Here is a 26,502-nt window from a genome sequence, read left to right on the forward strand (position 1 = left end):
GCCGCTGCATGTATAGTATATATATATAAGTCAAGTAAATAATACATGCCATAAGTGTAAGTTTTAAGTAGCAATGTCTATCACACTAGTGTAGCCTATTTGAATAGACCCCTTTTTTACTTTCTGATGTACCTGATGTAAATTCTACACACAAACAAACATCAACAAGAATCTAAAATTATTTTTATACAACGAAGAAAAAGAATAATTTCCATCTTCAAAATTTTTATTTCAGTGATGGATTTTGCTTGAACATAAATTTAATCTTAATTCAGAGTCCATATTGAGTTTCCATTCATTTTCAAATCTTGGCTAAAAATTCCAATTCAAATCTAGGGTTTGAGTGGTTGGCACATGCATTTAGTAGCAGAGAAATACTGAGAAAAAAAGGATAGAAATATATTAGAACTTTAAGAAAATGTTACTGCTAACATCTTTTTGATTTGTAAAAATTATTAGTGTGTTTAGGGCACATGCAAGGTGGGTCTGGACATCGGGTGGTATGGACAGGGCATATATATGTATTTGTAATATTTATAAATGTGTAAGTGAGTTTGTGTGTGTGTTTATATAAGCCTATGCATCTGTTACAAAAATCAACGCATCTACCTGGATTTAAATTAGCTAAATCTTAGTTTGTATTTTTAATAATTTTATTATGCATAAGTATTATATGGGTTATGTAGGCCTATCTACTTGTGGGTAACGTTTTACAAAATGAGGGATGTCTGCAAAATTTCTAGCTGCGTCTAAACACAAATAAAAAGCCAACTTCCAACGGACGACATCAAATCACCTTTACGCACTTACCACACCATGACTTACCGTGTGTTTTTCCTGACCAACTGACTCCTTAGTGGCTTGGCTAAAGCATTCAGCCACCACTTGAATCTTCTCGTATTCTACAGCCTTACAGCAAGTGCCCTCAGCCCCGCTACACAACAGGTTGCCACAGTTCCCAACATTCACTGGCTGGCCAACACAGTGTAGGCCATCTTTTTCTACATTGTAAGTCATTAGATCATCCACAGGCCCAGCCTCTTCACAGTAACGTTTCTTAGCTCCACCTATGGAGTTAAAATGAATTTGGTTACACAAAACATATGCGACTGAATTTAATCTATGTTTAAAATTGAACTCGTTCTTGCCATTGATATAAAAAGAATTACATTTTCCAATGACAGGTGAAGGATTTTGAAATGAAAAATAACTGTACAAAAGTTTTATAAAAACAAATTATACTTCAAATCATGTTATCCATTAGCACATACAGATTCAGTTTTGACTCTACACATATGAGATATTTCAAGAATATGAATTAAAAACAAATCACATATTTAAATTACTATCCATTACCTATATACACAGGAAATATTAAAAGACTAATTAATCAACTTACTGTCTTCAGCATCACAGTCTCCAGCATAAAGTTTGTGTGGGACATCAGATTTCTGGCAAGCTGTGACGTTGAGTTCACACTCACTCTTGAACTGACTGGCAGCGCTTGTGCCAATGGAACCACAGACAGGTTCAACGGCATTACAGAAACTGGTCTCTGGACAGTTGGAATCTGCAGGCTCACCTATAAGCATACAAAAAAATATATAGTTTCAATAATAAAGAGTAATAAACATTATTTGTACAGATCAAACATTTTCACATTAATGATGACAATTATTTATAAAAATGAAATAAGTGTTTAAGAAAACTATGATTTTTTATACAAGCTATTATAGCAAAAGAAATACACATTGTCAAATAGATTTGAATACAAAAACTGGCAGATATGTTTCTGCACAATACTGGAGTACATCAGTAAATAGCAAACTTAAATTTTCTAAACTTTCAATCAGTGTTTCTTCCAGTCAACATTTTCTGTGGGACGAACACTGGTAAAAGTATATGTTTTTATATAAATTCCTTTTCGTAGCTTTGAGGAACTCTTTTATGCAGCATAATGATAAAGAGCAAAAGGAAATGTATTAACAGTATGTAAGCCTACCTGATTCTGGTTTAGGACAGGGAACATAACACGGTCTGTTGGAGCTTAGCTCAGAGTTAGCGACATCTCTAACTTTTCTGCCATCATCGTAAGGTGCGAGCTCTCTGTTTCTGATCTGTATACCCACACCACACTCAGCCCCTGGCACAACAAGCTGGCAGGTACTGTAGGGGGTCCAGGGTGTGAAAATTGGTTCCGCAGCTGGGAATTAGAGAAACGAGTTAGAGATGAGGAATTAAGGATGTCGAATTAAAGATCACCAATTAGAGATGATGAATTAAAGATCACAAATTAGAAATGATGAATTAGACATAGGAATTAGAGATGAGAAATTTGCTAAATGTTAGGTCAAGTGCTTTGAAATTAAAGAAATTTTAATATTTCAACAAACCATTTGTAATATTATAAAAACATGTATTAAATGTGATATATTGTAAGAAAAAACAAGTACATTTATTTCTAAATGTATTAATCATTGTGCTACAGGTCATGCTAGTCGCTATTTTTACATGTACAATCTTCTTCTTCTTCTTCTTCGTTTTAATTATTAGTGTTGAAGGGGATCGAGATTTATCTGCCAGTGGGTTTGAACTCGAGACTTTGTTCGAATTATCAACCATGAGCTTTTTGCCGACTTGACCACGCCTCCAACACAATTAAGCGTTACGTGTCAACTGGTTATGCACCATTGAGGCCGTTGACTCCGATTTCAGCCTGCTTTTCTTTTTGGATTTGCTTCCATAGCCTTTGTCCAACAAAGAACAAACTACAAGGCAGCAGTTGTTTAATTTTGGAGTTGTCTCTCCTAGAAGAGTGGCTGTCCCCAGCTAACGAGCTTCATCTGCCCGAGGGTTCGAACTCGAGACTTTTCGGTTTAGCAACCATGAGCTTTACCGACTTGACCACGCCGACCCCCTACATGTACAATGTAATGTTTATATTTTAACTAGTCTAAAAGGGGTTAATAATTTTAAAAAAGAGTGTTATGTTGTTCAGTACTTAAAACTTCCTCAAATGTATAGTATCATCTTGTTTAAATGAATATATCATTTACATATTTATTTTTATTTACTTTAGAAAAAAATGTTAATGAAATATTTCAACTAAATGAAAAGTCTGATCTTAATTAGCTTATTTGTTATCTAATTAGACATATAAAGATTAAGAAAATAAATTACGTGGTGGTGGAGGAGTTGATGGTGGCGCTTGTCCACTTCCAATGCATTTGCCTGGGTTGGCTTTAATTGGTGAAGTCTTTGGCAAGTCCGCAGGATTTCCTGATTTCTTACATTCAGCTTTAACCATGTCACAGTATGATGGGAAGCTCTCTGGGGTCTGTGAGTTAGCTGGACCACAAACTGGACCTAGAAATTGAAAGATGTACAATGGATAACTTGTATTATATTCTCCTGCTACTAAAAACTCTAAGGTGTAAAGCCTGATGTTTCCTAATATTGAAGAGTTCTCTTACCTGAAGCCAGATTTGGAGGAGGAGGTGGCACTGCTGAACAAAGTGATGGAGCATCACAGGAAGTTGGGAATGGAGCTGGTGTATCTGGATTACCTAGGATCACAAAACACTCATGTTGATTACAGGCATTTAATATAATAAAGGAGTCGAAATAGTTATAGTGGCTACAACACTAACTCAATTTTTAGTTTTAACAGTGCATAACTAAAGAAAAAAAATGAAAGGATTTTAAAATCTTGTCAGATTTAAATTCAAGATAGCAAATTAAATTCAAAACCGGATTAATAAAATAAAATTACTAGATCTTATTGGCCTATAGGACCAAATTTTACAACTATGATAAACACAATGATGGTGTAGTAAGCAGTTGGCCTTTAGGAAATTTGAGTCAAAATACAGTCATGATCAAGATTTGAACTTGGAGCAAGTTTTTTTGCGCTGCCTTTTAACAAAACAGTTCATTATTTTTAGAAGCACTGCCTTTTGACAAAACAGTTTATTATTTTTAAAATTTCACCTCCATCATTGCCTTCGACTGGTGGTACAGATGGTTCAGCAGGACATTTTCCTCTCAATAGTTTGTCTCCATCAAATGGCTGGTTGTTGATGCATCGATCCTGGTAGAGTTTCATGTAGCTTGAGTACTGCTTGTTCTCTCCATTATCAGTGTAGCAATAAGGTATTGGGCTGCTGATGGATTCATCGCAGAGAACAGCGTCGTTACAGACAGCGCAGCAAGCAGCGCCATCTGGGAGGTCAGGGACACCTGTTGGAAAGAAACAAAATTTGTTTCTGTTTCATACTTAAAACAATGTAAGCTATTACCACAATTTTTATAAATCAATTTAAAAGTGTTGTTTATAATTGTTCAGTAGTTCATTCAAATATATTTCAAGGTTGAGAGAAAGGAAAATAAAAAAAATTAGTAGTAGAAATTAACAATTACAACTACCCCAGAAAAGAGGTACAGGATTAATTTTTTGAAAGGTTTTCAACATTTTAATATGGAATAGAATAATACATAATTGAAAACAGTATAGCTGCACTTATGTAAATAAAAATATGAGAATGAACTCTACCATTTAGTATAGGTTTATTCTCTATTTTCTTTTTGTAACCTTCTGATTATATACATTTTTAAAATCATTACAGTGTTTTTAATAAAACCAAAGGAATGAAGATTTCCAAATACTTACTGACAATGTTATGTTATACTTACCAACCATGTCATGTTCTACTTACTGACAATGTCATGTTATACTTACTGATAATGTCATGTTATACTTATAGACAATGTCATGTTATACTTACTAACAATGTTATATTATACTTACTGACACTGTCATGTTATACCTACTGACAATGTCATGTTATACTTAGTGACAATGTCATGTTATACTTAGTGACAATGTCATGTTATACTTAGTGACAATGTCATGTTATACTTACCAACCATATCACATTATACTTACAATGTCATGTTATATTTACTGACATTGTCATGTTATACTTACTGGCATTGTCATGCTATACTTACCGGCATTATCTCGTTCACAACTCTTTGAGACTGGGTTCCATAAGTAGCCAACACAGCAGCTGCACTCATATGAACCAACCTTGTTGGTACATTGGGAGTTGTCACCACAGATTCCTGGCTGCTCTAAACACTCGTCCAGATCTGCAGGGATATTGTAATCAATTATATTTATTCACTAATCTAATTAGAGATAAAAACTAATGTTGGAAAAAGAAAACTGTTTTTTTATTTTGATCGTGATTTTTTAAAGAATCATCTAAAGAGTAGCTACATGAATATTGCACATTCTGAATAAGACATTTAGGGGTAAAGAAATCAAAATTTAAGCTGTTTTTATGAATATGAAAGATGACCAAGAAGTTAGTGCAACTGTAATATGTTTTGATACATTTTCTATTCATGTATCATACATGGTTCTCTATCAAACCGATTTTGCTTCATAAAATATGATAATTTAAAAAAACCCATTTGCAATTTCTAAAACTTGACTAAAAAAGTATTTTTTTTTAAAAATTTTGTTCTTCAAAATTTAATTTAGCTAAAAATAGGAGTGGAAAATTGGGAAAATTAGTTTCATGTTTGACAACTCTTACCAACACACTTTCCTCCCTTGAATGTGTAGCCATCAGCACAGTCACACCTGTAGCCACCACGTACATTGACACACTTCTCATAGGCCAGATTACATTGATGGGTTCCTTCGGCACATTCGTCCATGTCTAAAGTTTAAGATGGAGTAATAAATAAATGACAGCTGTAGCCTATAGGGGAAAATGGTGCTTAAAGTGACCAAAACAAGTTCCTAAGACTTTAAATTTGGCTCTTCAAAGAGATTTTCAATTCTTTGAAAGTTGTAAGAAGTAATATTGGAAGTTAACATATTTTCTAAAAAAATATTTTGAAAAACATAATATTTCAGTCACATATGAATGCTTTTTTTATTCAATCTCAGTGAAATAATAAAGGAGGTAAAAATATTATTTAAACTGTAGATATAAGTTAAAAATCTTTTTTAAAAAGATGTGTAATGGGGTAAAAACAATTTTTTTAGAATTATCATTATCTATCAGTGTCATTTAGTGTAAAAAATAAACTACCTCCTTTATCAATTTAAAAATAACAACCAAAAGTAGAAAAAAAAATCTTCACATTTGGAGTTAAAAATGTGTTTTTACCCAAGCATTCCTCACAACTGGAGGCATAACCCATGTTACAGTCACATCGTTCTTCATCACCGGAGTTTGTAGCATAGGTGTAGCAGGTTTTGCTACCATCATCGGAGACCTCACCTAATAAATGTGTGCATATTTGATGACATAAATCCTTAAACATTTTAAAATACATTTTCAATCTTTTGGGAGGAAAAAAAATGAGATGACCCACAGGTTTGTTAAAAAAAATAATTAATTACCTCAATTAAGAAGCAGTAAATTTTTAAATTAGTGTTTTGTATAGCATTTGTTTATATCAGTAATTGTATATTAATGATTTATTAGTTTAAACTACATTGAATTGCTATAATTTCTTTCAATTTCAATGTTTTAAAGTTATATGTTTAAAACTATTCCCACTTTTCATGTTTGAGTTGAGTTTAATTACAGTGAGGATGAATATAAAATTAAATAAAACATCTGAGGTTGGTTAGCAGTAAAAGAAAAAAGGTATACTCCCAATCTGCTAAATGTTCCTTAAACATTTAGAGAATGTTGACAAGTTTAAAAATTGATGTTTAGGGTTTTTAAATAAAAAGATATGCTTATAAAATATTCAGAAATTAATATTTTTTTGCACAAATTAAGTCATTTTTGTTAATAACTATTTGTGTGCAATGAAAAATTAGGCCATTATCTTTACCCATTGTAATATAAATAATTTGAAAACATGTTTTAAAAATCGTTAGACCTCACCTTTCTCACAGCCTTGTGGCATATCTGGGTTACCAAACAATCCTTTCTTACATACACACGTAGGTCCTTTCTCAGTGTTGGCGCACTCAGTGTTTTTACCACAGGAAGACACCTGCACGTCAACATTGTTGTTACCCAAACATGTCTTGAGTTCTGCGCAGTTGGCTGAGCGCCACTGGAAACCAGGCTGTGAATAGAAATTTTAAAAATAATAATGAATGAATAAATTGTTATGTAATGGATGGGTGAAATTAAAAGTTAATTCATAAGCAAGGCAAATTATAGTTTCAAAATGATGTTTTATCAAATGATATTTTTGTAAAAAAAAATGGATGCACAAAGGAGTGAAATCCTCAGGATAAGTACCAGGGCATTGTATGAAGGGATCATATGATATTTTTCCTGATCCCATTCTCAACCTTTGTTTACCGAAATAGTCCTTGTTATATATAGTTACAGATAGTAAAAATATACATGATAATAAAAAAAAGTGAAAATATTGTTAGGCTTCACATCACTAAAGAAAATGTATTGATAACAGAAAGCTATTTTATTTTTTCTGTGATTAATTATGTGGTACATCAAAAGGATGCAGTAAGTTTTTTCTGTTTGACTTAACAACTTACAGGACAATATTTTCTGTACAACAACTTACAGGATATTATTTTATATTCAACAACTTACAGGATAATATTTTCTGTTAGACCCAACATTTTACAGGGTATTTTCTATACAACAACTTACAGGATAATATTTTATATCAAACAACTTACAGGATATTTTCTGTACAACAACTTACAGGATAATATTTTCTGTTAAACAATGTACAGGATAATATTTTCTGTTAAACAACTTACAGGATAATATTTATATCCAACAACTTACAGAATAATATTTTCTGTTTGAGCTAACAACTTACAGGATAATATTTTATGTTTAACCTAACAACTTACAGGATAATATTTTGTTAGACCTAACAACTTACAGGATAATATTTTGTTAGACCTAACAACTTACAGGATAATATTTCCCACTGGGCATGACACAACCACAGTCTGACAGCCTGACACATTCTGCTCTGCTCTGGACATAACCGTCCTCACAGGCACAGATAAAGCCTACATCATCATTGGCGTTCTGGCTAACCATGTCAGACTTAGTGGGTTTGGCACAAGATGGCTGGTCTGTTCTGGATGTGTATATGAATTCCATATTGGCACCACACAGTTCTTAAATGAGAATATTTCATTTTTGTTTATCATCCCTTAAATATTTTGTTTTTAATGATCTACCATATTTACTGATTTAAAATTCCCTAAACAATATGTGTAATAACAGAGAAACACTACATTAGGCCTATAAGATTAATGACAAAAACAGATTGCCTACGTTGATTAAAAAAAACAAGGATGAAAGCATTCTTTGCAAAAATGTATATAAAATAAAAAACATAGTAGGGTTACTTGAATAATTGGTTCTAAAGTAAAGTCTGTTGTAATATATAGATTAAAAAAGAACCATCAAAGTTGGCCTACACTTAACCAACAGTAATAAAAAAACAGCCCGAACTTACTGTTGCATCTCTTGGAAAGAACTTTGAGATTATCCGTCTGCGCACATGTGAACTGTTGTGAGACCAAATACTGGCACAAATCTTGGGTGCCAGGACAAATTGCAGCCTTGCAAGTATCCTGGAACACGACATTCAAATACGTTGTTTAATATTTTCTTTTTAATATTGTAGTGCTAGACAATAATTACATGAAGTGATATGCATGATGTAAAAATGTACATAATCTTAAAACATGGGTAGTGAATGCTAGCGTAAACATAACTAATCACAAGACTGGACATATTACTTTACATTAAAGGGATTCTGTCACTCCTGTATAAAAAAGTAGTCCTTTTTAATAATACAAAACTTATTAATTTATCCTTTGTTATTGTTTGTTATTTGTGAAAAAATAACCACAAAAACTTTCTTTTAATATCACATGTTGCAACACTCATTCATGTTATAAATTTGGCACGTGGTAATGGGGATCCAGGTAACTGATGTTATGTGGTAAATTTGGCCCCCTTTTGTTGCTAGAGATAATACACATAAAACATTTGACACAGTTAATAACAAACAAAGCGCTGGTGAAGGATAAAAGACATCCACTGGCCTAACACCATCTCAAATGATAGACTACTGGCTGACATAGAAATGGAAGAAGTTTCTGAAATAATCGAAAAAAGAAGATGGTGATGGATGGGGAACGTCCTAAGAATGAATTCAGATGACATCTCAAGAATGGCTCTAAACTGGACGCCTCGAGAAAAAAGAAAGCAGTTAAGGCTAAGGCAGACGTGTAGGCCAACGGCATTGCTGCTGGCAGAGGCAGGACTGTCTAGCGGGACCGCCAGGAATATTACCAGTGACTGACAAAAGTAGAGGGAGCTTTATGTGGCGGCCCCCATATGTCCTTGGCACAAAAACGATCCTATGGAGAAAATTATAAAATGTTGGAACATACAGAGATTTTGGTGATTCCACTTCACAAACATCCACTTAATAGGGATGGCGAGTTAACCAAGGTTAAATGTGTTCAACTGTATTTACTTGATAGATTAAAATTTGTCTAAAATGTATTTTGTTCACACATAAAAGAGGGAAATTTTTTTATAATGCTATTCAAAACTTACCAGCTTGTCTCTAGTGTAAATAAAACTGAAATTATTTTTAAAAATGATCATTAGAACTAGAGGCAGTGGACTGAATGCTAAGACCTGTGTTTGATCAAGTATTGATGTTTATGGCAAGGACATTTTATTGAAGTTTCTTGTGCAGTTTAAATTTTCTATGAGAGATCTTTTGGTTTATTGCTTGGGCTCCGTTTATCTTAATTATTGCTACTGTTCAGGCCTATCCTAAGTATCTAAATGTGCTTGTCATTTGGGGCTTAACAATGAAAGAGCTAACGAATGTAATGGGTTAACATTTAACACAGGAATTTACTGTTGGGCATAATAAGAAAGTTGGTATCTATGTTTATCTATTTAAGACAGTAGGTTAACTAACACATGAACTTACAATAGGGACATTACAAAGCAGGTTGAGAGCATTGCAGTCATCAATAGCCTGGTAGCTGCAAGGATCTTCATCTGGTGACAAGGTGGTTGACTGTGTGGTGACTGGGGCAAGGGTTGATATCACAGATGGGATGGTAACCGGTTCTAGAGGTTCACCTCGTGTGCTGACATCATCAGGGTAGGTTGGAAATATTGCGCTAGGTGTGTTTGATTGGTCTGGTTGTTGTGGAGGACCATTTGGTTCAGGGGATGCAGGTGGTTCAGTGGGGAAAGATGGGATTGGTGTGCGTGGTGCACATCTGAAAGTAACATTTAAAAAAAAATAGTTAAATAACTTATTTCATGATAAAAAAATGGTTTTTGTTTTAAAGTTAGAATAATAACTGATATTTCTGTCCATATAAGACACTTACTGACTTACTAGCCTTATTTTACCATCTAGATCTAGTTTTCTAAATAGCTGTAAATTCGTATTGTTTAATAAAAATGCTGAATTATCATAATATAAGTATCTATCATTGCCAGAAAAATTAATAATAAACAACAAAACAAAAATCAAGTTACAACAGCTTTAATATTTCAGATTACACATCTAAATTCTGACTAGGGGGCCTATGTCTTACTAGTTGGTTAATTTAAAAAATTAGTCTATTCTTAGTGATTCAAACCTGTAACAAATATATTGTGGCTATAGATTTTAGTTTAGTAAAATTCTGGTCGCTGAATATCTGTGAGAAAGGAATGGATACCAACAAGAATTGTCTCTAAATTAGTCACAAAAGGCCAATTAAATATTTTTTTAAATCATGTGCAATCTGATTAAAATAAATATGGTTATAAAAACCTGATTGTTTGGTTTCTGTCAAATTTTACTAAAAATTGGATGTGTTTGATGTTTATAGTATTTTTTATAACTAAAAAATGAAGGAAAAAAACCCGCAATAAAATACTTAAAAAAAACTTTTTAAAAAACCACGTTTTTCTTGTGGACTAAAAAGTAGAAAATAACTATTTACATACATTTGATGACAAAAAACGTGGGTACGTTCACCATCAAATTTCCCGACCCATCTGCCCGACCCACGTTTTTTGTCATCAAATGTATGTAAATAGTTATTTTCTACTTTTTAGTCCACAAGAAAAACGTGGTTTTTTAAAAAGTTTTTTTTAAGTATTTTATTTTCTCCTTTTTAGTCCGTTGCTACACATGAAAAACGTGGTTTTTAAAAAAGTTTTTTATATAGTTTATTTTCTACTTTATCTAATGACTTGATTAAGTATGAATTGACTAAGTGTTTATAAATACACGGACTAAAAAAATCTTGAGCGACCAGTATTCGAACCTGGGTTGTCGCGGCCACAACGCGAAGTACTAACCACTATACGATCACGGCCAGCGCGCTCACATCGATTGGGGCCGAAGTAACTGTGTCAATAAGCCTCCAGTCTTGTCGGTATCTTTAGAAATCATGTCCTCAATTTTATGGTCCTTGGGGCGTAATTAAATTAAGCTAATTACGGTCTCTAGATGTCAATTTTAACAACAAACACACAAACGCGAAGCTGAGTTAATAAAAACGTGTTAAAAAAACAAATTGGTTATTTTGATTTTGTCACTGATAATGTACATAATAAACCGGGAGTGATCTCCCCTAAACTTTCTCGAATATTCTAATATAAAACTACGAGGGATGGCAACTCAGGACATAGACAATATCTGTAATCCATTTTTAATTACTTAAACTTTTTATAATAGAATGGAATCTCGTAAAAAAAAGAATTGCACACCAATTATATATATATATATATATATATATATATATATATATATATATATATATATATATATATATATATATATATATAATGTGCATAATAGTGCGGGATATTATTAGTACTTTATAAATTTACGTGCGTTTTTTGAGTAATCGGAAATAGCGTAAATTCGTACTTCGGCTCAACGGAAATTACTCAAAATTTGACAGAAGGTAGAGTATTAGATCTTTTACTTACATGTGAAATTTCATTTATCTATCTGAAATAGTACTCAAGTTATAGGCTTTTGAAAAATTCAAAGTAGAAAAAGTACCACTTCCGGTTATTGGAAATCGCTCAAAAGTTGATACGGATCTACGATTTTGATAAAATACTTACATATGAAATTTCATCAACGTAGCTGTAACGGTACTCAAGTTATCCTGTTTACACACAGACACACACAGACATATGGACAAGATTGCAAAATTATGTTTTTCCTTATCAGTGAGGTGTAAGACGTCGAGATTTGTAAAAATCTTGATTTTTTTTTTGCACGATTACAAGACTTTCTCCATACTTCGTATATACGAGAAAGTAAAAATGACATAAATAGACCTTGTGGTGTAAAAAAGTCTAGTTTTATTATACAATTCTATCAGCAAACTTTTGAGTGCATATTACTAGAAAGTGAGGTTTTCAGAAGATCAATCATAGAGTTTCTTTACAGCCAATCAATGCTTGCCTTACAAAATTGAAACTTCAGGGTATAATTTAGGCTTGGTAAAAACAAATAGAATTTTAGCCTTAAACACAAAAAAATTATTTTCAAGTTCTCTACATTTCAACTTTTAATTTTTATTGATAATTAAAATTTAAAATTTTCAGCAATTTTCGGTAACCTGAAGTGGAACTTATGCTACTTTTGTTGGTTTTTCAAAAGTCTATATTTTGAGTACTGTTTCAAATAGATAGACGACATTTGATATATGTAATATGTATAAGATCTAATCCTCTGTTTTCTGTCAAAATTTGAGTTATTTCCATTTACTAGTAGTACTTTACACTATTTCCAATTTCTCAAAAAACGCATATGCATTTATAAAGTACTAATATTCTGCACTATTATACACAGATTGTTTGGTGTTCACTTTGTGCACAATTCTTTTTCTACGAGATTTTATTCTATTTTAAAAAGTTTTAGTTATTAAAAATTAATAAAAAATCATGTCTATTTCCTGACTTGCCATCTCTGTAATGTTATATATAATTTATATAAGAATATTCGATAAAGTTTGGGGAGATCACTTACGCTTCATTTTTAATTGAAAGTAACAATGACAAAAACATGATTTTTTTCATATCAATAATTATATCCATTCAAGTAACGTCATCTGAGTTGAGCAGCGATATTTAAAATGAGTTAGATTACATGAGTTTATGAGGGTGTAGGCCTAGCCTACTCTGATAAGTCCTCAAAGTGTGATGTCTCAGCTAGATTAAAATTAGACTTCTTCCAAAGTTATTATTCTGCTGGAGGTTTTTGTATCACTTCTTGTCATGTAAAGAAGTTAAAGAACAAGCCTTCATTGCTTTCATGCAGAGCATACAAAAACTGTTTTGAAAACTATGACTGTTACAAAGACGTAACTGCAAGCCTTTTGTTTGTCAGAAAAATTGTCAGCAGAATGAGGAAAACTCAGTAGACAATGGCAACAAAGGTCAAACCTATAACAACAATAAACTTACAGGGATTCTTGTAAGACTGAAACCTCTTGAAGCTCTGATTGACTGAGCTCAAGGAATCCCCCAGAGCCAGCTGATGAAGCTGCACATACACCACAGAGTTTATCTCTGTACTCTCCTGAGAACTCGGTCTGAGATGAAGGAAAGCAAATCAATTAAAAATAAATTAAAATAATGCCTGTCTAAAATAGATTCACCAAAATATTTTAGACTATATGTTTATCCAAACATACCCGGATGCTGTTTGCAGTAATTGTGACCTTGAAAAAGCCAGACTGATGGCTGATGATAAGAGTACCAGGGGCAACAAACTGATAACTGACACTGGTAGCTGGGTCAGTGAAGCTAAGGGCAGTTTGTACTGAGTTGGCATCACTGTCGCCAAGCTGAAATAAAAAAATGTTTTAAAAAATTAATAAGGACACATACATATGAAAAACTCTTGCAGTGGGTTTTAAATTAACAAAACTCTGTTTCATAGTTATCAATTCATCAAGCGTTATCAAGGGTAAAAAAAAAATCATGCATTTTACTTTTGCTGCTTGTTACTTTAGAAAAAAATTACTAACTGGTTTTGAATAAATATATTCAACATAAAGCAATAGCTTCTCAAAGTGAAACCATTTAAGACATGACACCATTTAAATATAAATATGGGGGGCACCAACATGAAAACATTAAATACAGAGGAAACAAAGGTACATCTTTATAAATAAATAAATACATATACATATATTTACTTTTTATTGAGTGTGTTTGGGGATGGGGGGGGGGGGGGGGGGGTGAAACTTCGAATTACCAAACTGGATGACACCAACCCTAGTGGTTGTAAAAAAAAAAATCTCACCATTATGTAACCTTGCTGTAGAAGGTCAGGGGTCACAGCCCAGGTTTTGACAACACCATTATCTGGGTTATAGCAGGTTCCAGAGTAGTAAGGCTGTAGGGCACCAGCCACCCTGGTGCTCAGGATGTAGATGCTGATTGATGGTAGGCCAGATGAAGCTTTGTCTGTTGAGTACATTCATAAAGTTTATAAAAATGCATTGCATCAGAACTAAAAACATTTTATTTTATCTTGGAGAGAAAAAAACTTTGGAAAGACAAGTTACTGGTAACTCATTTTAAAACCACCATCCTGCCATCAATGACAGCATAAAAAAAATTAATAAAAGTGAGGGGTAAAGTCTTTTATGATGGTGCTAGGGGAATATGAAATGGTGTCCATCTGCTTATTGCATCTCAGCATGTTACAGGATTGTATGATTAGCACTATCCAGCATTACTTTCCTTGACTCAATGCAGGAAAACACATCAAAACTAGATAGGTTCAGGGACATTAAATAGACTTGAGTATGAGAACTAAATTTGATATTTAATTAAAGAGTAACTGTTATAGCTGAGTCCATTGGTTATCCACCCGCCTCACCACCCCCCACTCCCGTCCCACACTGGGACACCTAGAGAAGTGCAGGCTAGGGGAAGTACCGGTTGCCTGGTCTTTGACCTTAGTCGGGCTCAACTAACCTGGAATGCAAATTTGGGGAAACAAGTAATGAGATGCCCTATTGTATTGGAGGTTAAGCCAGTACATAGACCCCAGGCTGGGTGGTGAGGGCCAGAAAAAGAGAGGACAGTTGAACATTTGCTTTGCTAGGATGTAGATGTGTTTTGTTTGTAAAGTGTGGTAGGGCTGGCCCCTAAGGCTGGCCACTATTGATGTTCAAGATTATTTCCTATTTTATCCAAGACTAAAGTATCAACCATTAAAATTAAGAGCTGAAATTGCGTTTGTGTTTTCTTGAACCTCTCACTGCAGCCATCAGTACCAACCATACTGATGACATCATAACAGTAACGTGCTCGATTACATTGTCTAAAATCAAGTATGCAGTGTTATTTATTTTAAATTAAAAACATAATTTAAATAGAAAGACCCTACTTGATTATTACCAGATACAATTATAACACCTGGTTTTCAAAATAAACTAATTTATAAAAAATGTATTAGTAAATTTAGAAAATAGATGGTTATTATGTGTTAAAATGTATAATAATGTTTAATTTTAATAATGTATTGTTAAAAGCAGTGTAGTGAATATTTTAAGCCAAACATTAAATGAAATTGATTATGCTCTCTCCTTAAAAACTAAGAAAAAATAGCAAGATATAAAGACGTGTTCCATAAATGCATTGTTAGTATTAAAGTTATTAAATTTAAAACTAAGGCTAATTATAAGTCATATGGCTAATTATAAAGTCAGTAATAAAGAATTAGTACTACACCAAATATAGTATTTAACAATGTGATAATTGTGATAATGACAACTTACATTGATTGCACAGGGTAGCCAACTTGAATTTACAAGTGAAATCTAAGAGACCTTCCTTTCCAGACAGGGTTTGAATATTATAAACATAGTCAAGTGGAGTAGCTGGCCCTTGCATTACACAGCTCTGTAAGCCTACAAGATCATAAATTATAACAAATTTTCATAAACTTTGCTAACCTGGATAAAAAAGGCAGTAATATGTACTTAATTCTAATAAACCAATTATTAATCTTATGCACTTAAGATCATAAAGTGTAAAAAAATTTACATTTTGATAGCTGGTACAAATCACAAACATTGAACATGGATAAAACTCAAGCATTAATCAGTTGGCTACACTGTGACTACTTACAAAGCCCATGAATTAATCAGGTGCCTACACTGTGACTACTTACAAATCCCATGCATTAATCAGGTGCCTACACCATGACTACTTACTCTGGCATTGTCCTCTGACCATGAGTGGGAATTCAGGTTTGCATTTGCATGAAAAGTCACCCACTGTATTTACACACTCAGAGTTTGCAGGGCAATCATGGAGTCCAGTAGCGCACTCATCATAATCTTTGTTTTGGATTAAATTTAAAATTTATAGTTAAATTTCAAACATTTTTTTCTTATAACTAGGTTCTACATATATATATATATATATATATATATATATATATATATATATATATATATATATATATATATATATATATATATATATATATATATATATATATATATATACAGGGATATATATGCATACATATTTAATTTTCCTGAAATATTAGTTTATTTTATCTGCCTATATATTTACTAGATAATTTCTCACCTTTGGTACACTTTGTGCTTACACCTTTGTCAATGCAATTATTTCCTTGATTGCAGTCGTAGAACAAACCATCAGCGCGATTAGCACAGTCCCCTTCAGAGGACCCAGCAACTTTTGGATTGGGGTTGGCAACACAGCGCACATCCATAGGGTTAAGACAGACCAAGCAGTTTGGATTCTGCGGGAATAAACAAAAATATATTGAAAACAGCACATATTGTTAGTTGATTAACCATTTAGACTTTAAGTTAAGGGTTTTCTTTTACATCACTCCTTATTTTCAAAGTAAGGATGGTATTGTTAAAGAAATTATATATATCACAGGACAAATGATCTTGGGACAAAATATCTTAAAATATCTCAATGGTATTTTTTTTTAACCTTTTTATAATATAATTCTAAATACAACTGGTTATTAAATCAATTATGCTATAAAAAAATGTTTACTATGAAAAAGCTTCATTTTTGCATTTAAAGAAAATTAATTCTAAATACTGTTTGTATTTTGATGTGAGATAATAAGTCAGATATATTTTGTCCATGATAGCTTTTGTGCTCAGATATTTTGTTCTTGAGATATTTTGTATTCTGAAAGTATTTGTCCTAAGATCATTGGTCATTGAAACCATCATTACTGTATACTGCAATATGGTGACATATAAAAGAAATGGAAACTAAAACAAAGCTCTTAAAATAGTATTATTATTACCCAGTTAAGTAGTTTAAATATTCTAAAATGTTCATATAAAAGTTTAAAATGTAAACTTGCAGTCCTAAGTTTAATGGAAAAAAACCCTAATAATTTAGGTGCACTGATTGTTGGCTTAAAAGAGTAAAAATTTAGTACTTTGATTACTTATTTTGAAATTACTCTTACAACTAATTGGAAAGAGAATAATCTGTAGCTTAGAAAATGGAATTTAGGCTAATAGAATCAATAAGATCTCATAAATGAGAAAGTCCCATTCTTCTCCATGTTGAAGTTTTTGATGTTTTCTAGTAGTTAGGTAAAAATAGATGAGAATGAAACCATGTAATTTACCATGAGCATACTGTGATGAGTTTCTTGGTCACCATCTTCCATGTCATCATCATTATTACAGCTATCAAACCACTGAGTCTGGTCTTCAGGAACTTCTCCTATTAATAGGAATATTTAATCTATATTAGGCAGGGTATAATTATTATGTTTGTTTTCTAAAGTTAGATATTTAAATATTTTGAAACAACAGCTGTAAAAAAATGTATTATTAAACAAAATTACAAAGTAGAAAAAATTAACAAACATAAATGGATAAAAGAGCAGCTTCCTTTTTAGCACAAAATATTATACACAAGCAATTATCTTTGAATTTTGTTACTTTATGAAAAAGTACCTTTTCAGACCTGACGGTCCGTATGAAAAAGAGTTTATGTGTTTTATTTTGGCATATGAAAAGATTGAGAGGTCAGCAATATGTCCAGTCACTCTTAGTTTCTCTGTCTCCAGTCAGTTACCCATCAGAACTGGATAGACTCAGTGGTGCTCTAATGACTTTAATGACCAGTTAATGAACTCAAGGATTGTGTGTTAACAGTCATGTGCTCTACCAATAAACCACACAATCCCTATTTATGAGTGGTTAAAAATGTTATAATGTTTTAAACATATAGAAATAATATCAGTATTTCACACTTACTCAGAACACAAACAGGAGTGGCTTTGGAAGTTGAAAGAACAGCCACTGCATCGCCTTCTTGGGTAAGTATGACACTAAGAACTAAACCATCATTTGGGATGGAGGATTTCCTGATGTCAGGGGAGAGTTTAATTTTATTCAGGATGTATTCAGGGAGGTCATAGTTGGCCACCTCAATTTTACCCTTGTCATTGTCAGACAAGACACTCTGGAAATTGACAATTCCACGAGCTCCTTTACGAGCCACCACTCTACCAGCAATCCAGATAGGGCCTGGAAGAATTTTATTTTTACCACTGACATTTTATCTTTAAACACCAGATATTACAAGATTATAGTATGACATTTAGATGAAGTAGAAAAATTAATTAAAATCAATACATTGCTTTTGTCTCTATATAAGCTAATTCTGATATGAGCAAATAACTATTTAGTTTAAATCAGTGGTTCTTAACATTTTCAAGGTATTGAACCCCACCAGTGTCTTATGCTCATTCACCAAAACACTTCTTAATAGTTATATAGTGTGCACTGGCAAAATCCAATCATGAGTCAAATGAGCTGGGTGTGTGTCTTAACCTCCAGACCACAAACCCCAGAGACTGACTCACTGAACCCCTGGGGTTCAATCCAACCCCAGTTAAGAATTACTTGTTTACATTAATTACTCTAAAGAAACAGATTATAATTTTAACTTATAATTAGTTTAAAAAGAGCGATAAAACTTACTTATTCAGATGAGACTTTTTGACAATAAGTTTTTGTTTTATAAGGTAAGATTTGTTTGCAAAATTACTTTTTTCATATTGTTATTTTTTGGTAAATCTGCTCAACTATTTTTAACTTAGATTTTTTTACATACCAATTTTTTTATCCGCTAAAATGTTTTTGATGGTGCTAAACTTGTCGTCTGTGTCAATGGAAATAAGAGTTCCATCTTCCCTGTTACAGGCCTTCAGTGCAAGTCTCCATTCATTAGTCTCACTTGGGACTTTGACACAGAGTCCATTTATATTTTCATAGGATCTTGAACATGTCTTTGGATCTCCTTTTTTTATTTTAAAAAAAGTTGCAAGAATTGAGAATGCACAGACATAATAATACTTCAATGTAAACAGTAAAATATTTTAAACTATTTTAAAATAAAAAGAAACTTGTTATGGTAGTTTATACACTATATCTGTCCCCAAGTTTAATGTCGTAAAATTTCTTTATTGTCTTGGTAAAATTTTAATCATGATGAAATAAAAACTTTTTTTAGTCAATTGTACTGATTGAATATTTTGAAATTAACATAGCAAAAATGTATTTTAAAATTTTGATCTTACTTATACAAGTGACACCATCTGCGGCCATGGAATAACCATTGGCACACTCAACAGTTGGGGGAATGTTGGAATTGCAGATGGCATTCTGGTCTAGGTTAAATGGTCTATAAATAGTCTGGCTACTGCCATTTTCATCAGTGTAGCAAACAGCTGTCTCTTTACATTCAGGCATGAGCACAGAGCCACCAGGCTAAAGGGAAATAATTAGTAAATTTCATTGATATTGAATCTGTTGTCTCTACCCATCCATCAGTCGAAAATTATTTCAGTCACCACACAAATAAATCAATTTTTTTAGCCACCATTTAATGTCTTTCTACAAAAATGAATATCTTACTTATTTAGCTACCGACTTTTTCTATTTAATGGACATTCATTTTATGTTAAAAAAGTGATGATTCTTTTTAGGAGCGTAATATATTTTATTAAGATTGATCTTTTTTAGCTAAATTAAAAGATTTATTCAAATGAACATATGTTTTGTTTAACATGTAACAAAGTTGTTAGTATTCTAATGAAACTCAAATCCAATTTATATGACTTGAATATTTCTTTACAGTATGTAGTTTTTGACCAGATTGTGCTATTGCTAGTTTAGTTATTATAAAATAGTGATATAGGCCTGCAATGTAGAGTGTATTTTAACGTGCTATGAATAAAATAAATAAAATATGTGGCTTATATAATGCTGGTTTACTTATCTTTTGTCCTGACCAAATACTTTGATTTGATACATTGAGCAGAAAAATATACAGATGATATTTGAGACTTACAGGCAGGTGCCAGTTAATGGTGCCATCTTTCATTGGAACATTGCATCCACAGTCTTTGGGGTCTACACAATCTTCTCCCTGTTTCATTTTGCCAGCTGGACATGCACAGCCTTCCTCACGGGCCTCATTGCAGTTTGTCTGTGAGACGACAGATCGTCCACATGTGGGCTCACACGATACATCAGTCCTAAAGATTTTTCCATTTTCACACACGCGTGCTAAAAATGTAATTATAAAAAAAAAATGTATCACACAAAGTCATAAAATTAAATCGTTCTTAAAATGAATTTTAAAAATTAATTATAAAGATTCCTATAGACAAAAAAACCCCTATAATTACAGCTAGAAAACAAACATCACTACCAAACACAATGTGGCAATTAGATAAACTAAATTAGTAATGAAAATAACATCATTATTAAAATGCTAACAACATATTCTTGTCTCTGATTTACCATGAAATTATTGCAAAATACTCACGACAGAATGTAGGTGTTCTCCAGTTTAAGACAATGTTTTTACTCAAACACTCCTGAGCAAAGGCTTTGACCATGGTACATACAGCCTCTTGTGAGTCATCTTGGTTGCAGGCATCATACAAACAGTTGTCAAAGTATGAATCAGGTTCCATGTCAGTCTTGTAAAACCAAAACAAATCTTATTTAAATTTGTCTGTTATATGTGAAAAAATCACTTTAGTAAAATAGTAAAAATATAAGCCTCCTTTATTAGGTATTTACATGTTTGAAATATACATACTCTCTACAATAAGGCAGAAATTTAAAAAGAAAGTCACAGTGGTTAATTCCTCTGGAAAAATGTCAAATCACAGTGTGGTAAAAGTGACGTAAAACCAAAACCCCAAGGAGAAACGACTAAAAGTCAGACCTCGGATCAGATGGATAGATCAAGTGGAGACAAGCAGAAGATGGCTAAAGCCCAACATTGGAAATAGAGTCACAGGGATGGAAGGATTTACATATGCTTGTACCTTGTCAAAACATTCTTGGATTGAACTGCTTTTGTCCTTAAAGACACCACAGAGGTTAGGTTTTGAAAGCTCAGCACGTTTAGCATCAGTGCAGCCATCATTTGGAAGAACTTTAGGGATTTGACATCTATCATAGGGAAAGCAAATTTGAGATCAAATGAATAATTACACCAAAAAAGTAAAAAATGCAAACAAAACAAAACCATTCTACCATTGAAAGTTAAAAATAAATCAGATATACCTTTGAAATTAACATTAGGCAAATATAATTTACCTTATTTTCTTCATAAATTAAAAGTTATTAAAAGCTATATTAATTTTAGGCAATTGATTATACTATCTTTATGTACTGGTATGTTTCTCTTGGTGACAAAAAAGATGAGCAAAGGAAAACTGCACACAAAAAAATGCGCAGGGTCATTCTGGTTTTTGTAAATCGAACATTTATTTATAGACATTAATAAAGAATGACCACATGAATTTTGTAGAATAATAAAACATTTTTACACGTAATCTGACAAAATTTATGTGTATAAAATTAATTAATATGTATTTGTGCATTTTTCTGTTTGCACAGTTTTCCACATAATACTACGAAACATTTCTCTTTCATATAAGTAGATTTCATAAAAGGTATATAGATCTTCTTCTTCTTCTTCTTCTTCGTTCTTAATTATCAGTGTTGAAGGGGATCGAGATTTATCTGCCAGCGGGTTTGAACTCGAGACTTTGTTCGAATTTATCAACCATGAGCTTTTTGCCGACTCGACCACGCCTCCAACACAATTAAGCGTTACGTGTCAACTGGTTATGCGCCATTGAGGCCATTGACTCCGATTTCAGCCTGCTTTTCTTTTTGGATTTGCTTCCATAGCCTTTGTCCAACCATGAACAAACTACAAGGCAGCAGTTGTTTAATTTTGGAGTTGTCTCTCCTAGAAGAGTGGCTGTCCCCAGCTAACGAGCCTCATCTGCCCGAGGGTTCGAACTCGAGACTTTTCGGTTTAGCAACCATGAGCTTTTTACCGACTCGACCACGCCGACCCCTAGATCTAGTTAACAAGAAAAAAATCACAACTATACATTTTTATTTACTTTAACATTATGGAGCCTAGACTAAAAATCAAATATTCATCAAATTTTAATTAGTCTGAAAAAAAGCCTATTTAAATACCTTAGATAAAATCTGTAGATTTTATAATTGTGATTGGTTGTTTTAGAAAATAAATATTGATCTTTGGCATTAAACATCAATAGGTCGACAATGAAGTAAGATGTCATAAAATATAGTAATAAAATATAGTAGTTCATAAAGGCATTTTTATTTTAGTCAGAAAACTTTGAAAGATCTTTCACTTACTCAGCAGTTGTGTCATCCTCATCAGCCACTTTCCAGTCGTCAACAAAGATTGCCATGGCTTTATCATCCCAGTTACCCTTGCTGCCAGGGACAGAGACAGCTGTTCCATTTCTGAGTTTAAACAAGTTTGATCCACAGTCGCCACACAATCCGCACATTTTATGTCTGAATTGTTCTGTTTACAATATTTTTTGGAAAACAATTACATATGCATTGTAAAGACTAAAATTAAATTTCACAAGGTTTATAAAATATTACTAACATTAAATAAGACACCCAGTTTTCTGTTGGAAAACACACAACCAACACCAAGTCTCTCTCACAAAGAGACTCCCCTACAAACTATCACATACACAAGAATTCCTTTACACAATGCACACCATAATTCATCCGCCCCCCCCCCCTCCAAAACAAAAACCTTCAAACTGCAGCCCACCACTCGCAAGTTGTCTCTTGAATAGTATGTCAAAACACTTTTATAATTAAAATTATAGTAAATAGGAATGAACTGACTTTTCCAATTAATACAGTGAAATTAAATGAAATAGGTAACTAATTATGGATGATTCCTTAATAAAATTTATTGATTTACCCTGTTAAATTTTGTCTCTATATTATAAAACTAGAAAAAAAGTTTTTTTAATAACCATCTCAAAGCAATAAGGTGAACTACAAAAATATGTATTGAGCCATTAGGCCCCCAGTGCTATTGGGACAAGGGATCAAATAGAGGCAGCAAGCTTGCTAACTCAAAAGTCACGAATCTAGAACCTCTGCTCACGACAGTAGGTAATTCCCTTGACTGAACTACCCTTCATGTCCATATTAGGAAACCCACGTGTCTAGCTGCTGGTAACATGTGAGAAAAATGTGTGATTCTTATCCTGTTTTAGTCTGTCTGGCTGATGAGCAAAAGCTTGAGCGGGTAATGATATGAGAGAGAAAAAGAGAGAGAGAGAAAGATAGGGAAAGAGATAAAGAAAAAGATTCCAACTGCTAAATTCAACATAACTTAAGCAGACTAACTTAACTTGTAAATTTTTTAATGAAATTTTTTTATAGATGGGATTAAACGTTGTAATTTATTAACAGCATTAACTAAAATTTGTTACATAAATTATTTAAATTTGTACATTTTTGTCTACATAACTAATAGTGCAAAGATTAAAAATGGGCTGCTCTTGAAAAACACATACACACACATATAAATAAGTATATATATATATATATATATATATATATATATATATATATATATATATATATATATATATATATATATATATATATATATATATATATATATATATATATATATATATATATATCAAGCAATGAACTCTTTGTAGGGATAATTCATAAGCAACAACATACTGTGAGGCAATTAGGTGGTGTCAAGCATTTTTGAGGTCAATTTAATGATTAAATAGGCTTACCTTAAGCCTTATTTATTTATTACTGAATCAAAATCTAACTTCTATAAATCAAACTGCTGCTAGTTTAACTAATAAAAGCTTAACCTTACCTGGGGCCATGACTTTGAGCTTGGTATCACTAAGGAAAACTTGCAGGCCGATTTCATGGATAAATAATTCAAAGTAACTCTGTCTCACAACTGCAGTGTAAACTCCTTCTCGAGTAAAATCAGTCTGGCTAATTGTTTTTCCATTTAACTGCAGAATTTATAATTGAATTTCCCCATTAGATTATGTTTTAAATCAGTGTTAAAATAAATAACTGTAAAAAAAAAATCAAAATTTGCTTACAGGAAGACTCTTCAAAATAGCATTATTTCTGCCTATTTACTTTAAAGAACAACATTATTTAAGTTATAATTAAACATTTAAAAATGTAAAATTTAAAAATTAGAAAACTTCATGCATGATCATATTTAATGCAAAAAAACCTCAAAAAAAGAAAAAGAAACTAGCTTTATAAAAAAAATTGATTATACATTAGAAAAGCACCAGGCTTAAAATTTTTGTTCTTAAAAAAAAGTGTCATTGTAAGTGATATTTATTTCTAATCCACAGGGATGTTGCAGTGAGTAAAATTTTTTATTTAATCTACCCCTTCTCCATATAACAGTATATTAAATTACTATAGATTAACACACCTCCTATTATACAACATTTTCTAGGAATTTTATTTACTCCCAAAATAAAATAATTTAAAATCTTTTTTTTAACTAATGAAAATCCCTTTGTTTTTGATAAAATAACTAGTTTGTTTATGACAGTCATAAAACCTATTTTTTTTTAATTGGCCTGAGTATGGGATGGTGTCTATAAAAAAAAGATAATCCAATCGCAGCTACAGTATTTTTTTTTTACAAAACAACCATCAAGTCAAAAACAGCAAGAAAATTAAATTTTTTAACTATAAAAAAAATTGATTATGGTCGGCTGTGGGCCTCCTAATCGGCGTGGGCCCCCCTCCCCCTCCCAGCCAGACCCCGCACTGTAGTTCCGCCCCCGGATCAGCCATATTTCTGCAATTTTGTCTGGTTTCGCATCAACACATCTTTCATTCCAAAGAAGACATCAGAAAGTGCCCATTTCATCAAACAGTTAACTTAAACATGCCATGTGTGCATTGCAACAGACAGCTGCATTAAATATGTTGCTGAACATGAGATGAAGGAAAATAGAGGAATGATTAGCTATGCAGGCGTAATGGATAGTCTCATACAGCTATTTTGTATTGTTAGGTGTAAGCTTCAACTATATAGCCTTAAAAATAAAAAAAATAAAAACAATGCAAACTTTTGTGCACCCATTAAAAACAATTTTTTTCATGACTTACTGTATAGGTTTTGGCCCCCACAAACACGACAAAATCAAGGTTCTCTTTAAGTTGGACTCCATTAATGCCAGGCACTGAAAGGTTTTTAACCCTGATCCTCAGTTTGTTGATGCAAGATGCACCTGGTTTACCACAGGCTTTGTTTTTAGTCAGGACCTGGTAGGAGACTGATGACCCTTCTTCATCAAAAGGACAGGTGCCAGTGAATTGTGTTCTAAGAAAAGTTTTAAAAAATAAACAAATATTGCAAGTTTTGAAAATAAACTAATAAATCAAGTTTTGAACACTAAAACAATAAATTGTTTTGAAAATAAATGAATCAATCCAGGTTGGAAAATTTAAAATTTACTAAATAAAAAAAAAGATGGGGATCAGTTTATTTTGGACAATATTTTAACACAAAAACAGGTCTCTGTTCTTGTGTATGTGATTTTTGATGGAATGGTTAGCAGCCCATGTAACACACAGCTTGATGGACACTGTGTGCGTTTGTATATATATATATATATATATATATATATATATATATATACACACACACACACACCCATATATATATATATATATATATATATATATATATATAAAAATATATATATATATATATCGGTGTGTATGTGTGTGTAGAAAGGGTGGGGGGTGTGGAGACTACTTTTATTTACTCTAGAGTTTGCCATCCAATGTTAGCTAAAAGTCTTTTTTTTTAATTTACATGAACTAAGTCCTCAGTGGATCTTACAGAGCCGAATAGTTTTTTTTACAATACTTTAATTTCTAACTCATAGCTAAAAGAGAGAAAATTGTTAAATTGTAGAGATAAATTAGGTCTTCGAGTATAATTAAGAAATTATGATAAGTGAAATAAATTGTATATTATCTGCTCGCATTTTAAATATCAAATGATAGAAAACTAGGATTTT

The 26,502-nt window shown here is 32.3% G+C and overlaps 1 protein-coding gene across 1 annotated transcript in view; it reads right to left on the bottom strand.

The window, feature by feature from the left end:
- Window positions 1-208: 208 nt before the first annotated feature.
- The window catches only part of LOC131942703 (uncharacterized), a 60,115-nt gene continuing 33,821 nt past the window's right edge, over window positions 209-26,502 (bottom strand). Inside the window, exons 31-60 of the mRNA XM_059302613.1 lie at window positions 25,583-25,796; window positions 24,303-24,450; window positions 22,778-22,952; window positions 21,418-21,544; window positions 20,907-21,063; window positions 20,427-20,644; window positions 19,654-19,843; window positions 19,188-19,373; window positions 18,326-18,598; window positions 17,689-17,786; window positions 16,647-16,824; window positions 16,265-16,390; window positions 15,827-15,958; window positions 14,341-14,504; window positions 13,727-13,879; window positions 13,497-13,624; window positions 9,994-10,291; window positions 8,491-8,608; window positions 7,935-8,146; window positions 6,913-7,104; window positions 6,186-6,294; window positions 5,604-5,729; window positions 5,011-5,151; window positions 3,991-4,239; window positions 3,474-3,566; window positions 3,181-3,366; window positions 2,003-2,203; window positions 1,400-1,582; window positions 826-1,067; window positions 209-377 (exon numbers count right to left, since the gene is read on the bottom strand). Of these exons, the coding sequence (XP_059158596.1) occupies window positions 333-377; window positions 826-1,067; window positions 1,400-1,582; window positions 2,003-2,203; window positions 3,181-3,366; window positions 3,474-3,566; window positions 3,991-4,239; window positions 5,011-5,151; window positions 5,604-5,729; window positions 6,186-6,294; window positions 6,913-7,104; window positions 7,935-8,146; window positions 8,491-8,608; window positions 9,994-10,291; window positions 13,497-13,624; window positions 13,727-13,879; window positions 14,341-14,504; window positions 15,827-15,958; window positions 16,265-16,390; window positions 16,647-16,824; window positions 17,689-17,786; window positions 18,326-18,598; window positions 19,188-19,373; window positions 19,654-19,843; window positions 20,427-20,644; window positions 20,907-21,063; window positions 21,418-21,544; window positions 22,778-22,952; window positions 24,303-24,450; window positions 25,583-25,796 (5,062 nt within the window). The 3' untranslated portion in view covers window positions 209-332. The remainder of the gene's footprint in view (window positions 378-825; window positions 1,068-1,399; window positions 1,583-2,002; window positions 2,204-3,180; window positions 3,367-3,473; window positions 3,567-3,990; window positions 4,240-5,010; window positions 5,152-5,603; window positions 5,730-6,185; window positions 6,295-6,912; window positions 7,105-7,934; window positions 8,147-8,490; window positions 8,609-9,993; window positions 10,292-13,496; window positions 13,625-13,726; window positions 13,880-14,340; window positions 14,505-15,826; window positions 15,959-16,264; window positions 16,391-16,646; window positions 16,825-17,688; window positions 17,787-18,325; window positions 18,599-19,187; window positions 19,374-19,653; window positions 19,844-20,426; window positions 20,645-20,906; window positions 21,064-21,417; window positions 21,545-22,777; window positions 22,953-24,302; window positions 24,451-25,582; window positions 25,797-26,502) is intronic.

Source organism: Physella acuta, unplaced genomic scaffold, assembly GCF_028476545.2.
Source record: "Physella acuta isolate Inbredline_101_S28 unplaced genomic scaffold, ASM2847654v3 ptg000421l, whole genome shotgun sequence".
Classification (NCBI taxonomy): Eukaryota; Metazoa; Mollusca; class Gastropoda; family Physidae; genus Physella; species Physella acuta.